Source organism: Alligator mississippiensis, chromosome 4 (genome assembly GCF_030867095.1).
Source record: "Alligator mississippiensis isolate rAllMis1 chromosome 4, rAllMis1, whole genome shotgun sequence".
NCBI classification, from domain to species: domain Eukaryota; kingdom Metazoa; phylum Chordata; order Crocodylia; family Alligatoridae; genus Alligator; species Alligator mississippiensis.
In genome coordinates, this window is record NC_081827.1 from 148902819 (window position 1) to 148904903 (window position 2085).

The following is a 2085-nucleotide window of genomic DNA, read 5'->3' on the forward strand; positions in this document are numbered from 1 at the left end:
CTGAGCAGAAACACTGAACTTGCTGAAAGCCAAATCCCAAGGACCATGTAATTCCTGGTCAACTGTCTTTAATGGAGGAGGTTGCATACATGGGAGCTGGACTCAGACCATTCACACTGTGCTAGCAGTGACCAAACCCATTCTGGAGCAATTTGGGCCAAGGGTCTGGCCTTCAGCCTGGGAGAGGCAGCTGCAGGACCCTGCTCTAGAGCTGGGTCCAGCTGCACATCCTCTGGCCCTGCCGCCCAAAAGGGCCTCTCCTACCCCAGCTCCTCCCCCCGTTGCAAAGCTCCACCTCCAAGAAAGCCCCTGACTCCCTTCCTGCCTAGCCTAGACTCTGGAGTGGGTCTGGTGTCTGCAGCAGATACCATGTGGCTGGTGCTGGGGGTCTCCTGTGGCTTGCAGCTGCTGGCAGGTAGGCCTTGGGAGATTGCTGGGAAGTCCAGGGCAGTGCAGATTTTGGTCTGACGTTTCTTCTCACTACTGCCTGCCCTAAGCCACTGAGCAGACCCTGGTCCCAGGTCAGGGTGGGGGGAATCAAAGGCAGAGAGAGAAAGGGGATCTTCAGTGGGGGTAGAGATGAACTGAAACTGAGGGGAGAGGAATGGTGTGGGTGGAGGAAGGAGGGAGGGACAGTGACCAGCTCTGCCAGAGGGAGCCCTGCTCTGACCCACCAGTTTGGGCATGACTGCTTGGGGACACAGAGATCAGGGTCCTGAGAGCAGAGCTGCCAAGCAGGGAAGGGGCACAGACATAAGGTGGGGATGCAGAATTGACAGGGTGAAGGAGGCTTACAAATACAGATGGTGACTTAGGACCAGATCATGATGGGCACATGGAGCAGCTGAGAAGTGTTTCCCTCTATGTGGCTTCTGCTCACCCTGCCCCTTGGGATCTCCCTTGTAGGTCTGTGCACTGGGGTGACAGTGACTCAGAAGAAGTTCATTGCCATCAAGAATGGGACCACTGCAAGCCTCCCCTGTGAGCATGATGACACTAGCTACTATGTGATCCTGTGGTATCGGCAGCAGGAAGGCGCAGGAGGGGAGATGGAGTTTGTAGCCCAGCATGCAGAGGGAAATGAAGTAGAGATAGGACCTAAATTCAAAGAAAGGTTCACATTGAATCGAAAAAATACTCTGAAGGCCTCCCTGGACATCAAGGAAACAGCCGAAGACTCTGCAGTGTATTTCTGTGCAGCTAGCAAAGCACAGCGTGCCTTTCCTGCCTCACAGCTGTGCAAAATCTAACAAGCCCTACCCATTTTGCCTCCTTCTCTGCACATGAGACAGCCACAGTCACAATAAAGGCTGTGTGGTGAAAGCAGGGCACAGTTTCTATCTCTATGGCATCTATATCCCAGGTGTGAGGGTTGGGAATAACTGTCCAGGATGTTTAGCCCTTATTTACCACTGATGAGGGTCAGGAGAAGAAGGAGGCTCTGCAGGCTTCTGCATTAAACAGGATCTAGTTTAAGGAGAGACACAACCCTTGTGCAATCATGTATCTCAGGATATTTCCAGTCAAGGGCATGAAGAACTCTTCACTCCCACCATCACACTGTCCTGGGATGATTGCCAGTAAAGACTTATGTCACAGCAGAAACAGAAGGCTCATGGTCCTTGGATCTAATAGACTGAAAACACAGTTGTGGCCACGGCTGTGGTTCCTGGGGGGGGCAGACTTTTCCAGTTACTTTTCCCTTACAAGGACTGAGCTTTTAACCTTAGGGTCAATGGCAGATCTGTACCATGCACAGAAGAGAAAGCAGTGGTGTAGCTCCCTGTGCATAGTACCCAGCATCCCCTCACTGATGACTCTCCTGCAAAGAGGCAAAGTGCCCACTTCATTCCCAATGCCACTCTCAGTCTTTTTTCTTCCTCCTGCAGCAAGCTCTCCATGGGTTCTGGGGTGGTGTCAGGGGACTGTTTTTTTTTGCAAAAAGCTGCGCAAATCACCAGGAGAGGGGTTCTGTTTTGGACCACGTACAAACCAGTAGGAAGGAACTGGCTATGAATATGCAGGTGGTGAGGAGTCCTGGGGGAGGGGGAAGCAGTCATGTTAGGATTGCACTGATGACCCTTA

The 2085-nt window shown here is 52.3% G+C and overlaps 1 gene segment (V, D, J or C); it reads left to right on the forward strand.

Annotated features, from left to right (window-relative positions):
* Positions 1 to 343: 343 nt before the first annotated feature.
* LOC132250258 (T cell receptor alpha variable 5-like) lies at positions 344 to 1348 on the forward strand. The segment is given in 2 exon segments: positions 344 to 415; positions 907 to 1348. Coding segments are annotated over 2 exon segments (390 nt in total).
* The last annotated feature ends 737 nt before the right edge of the window (positions 1349 to 2085 follow it).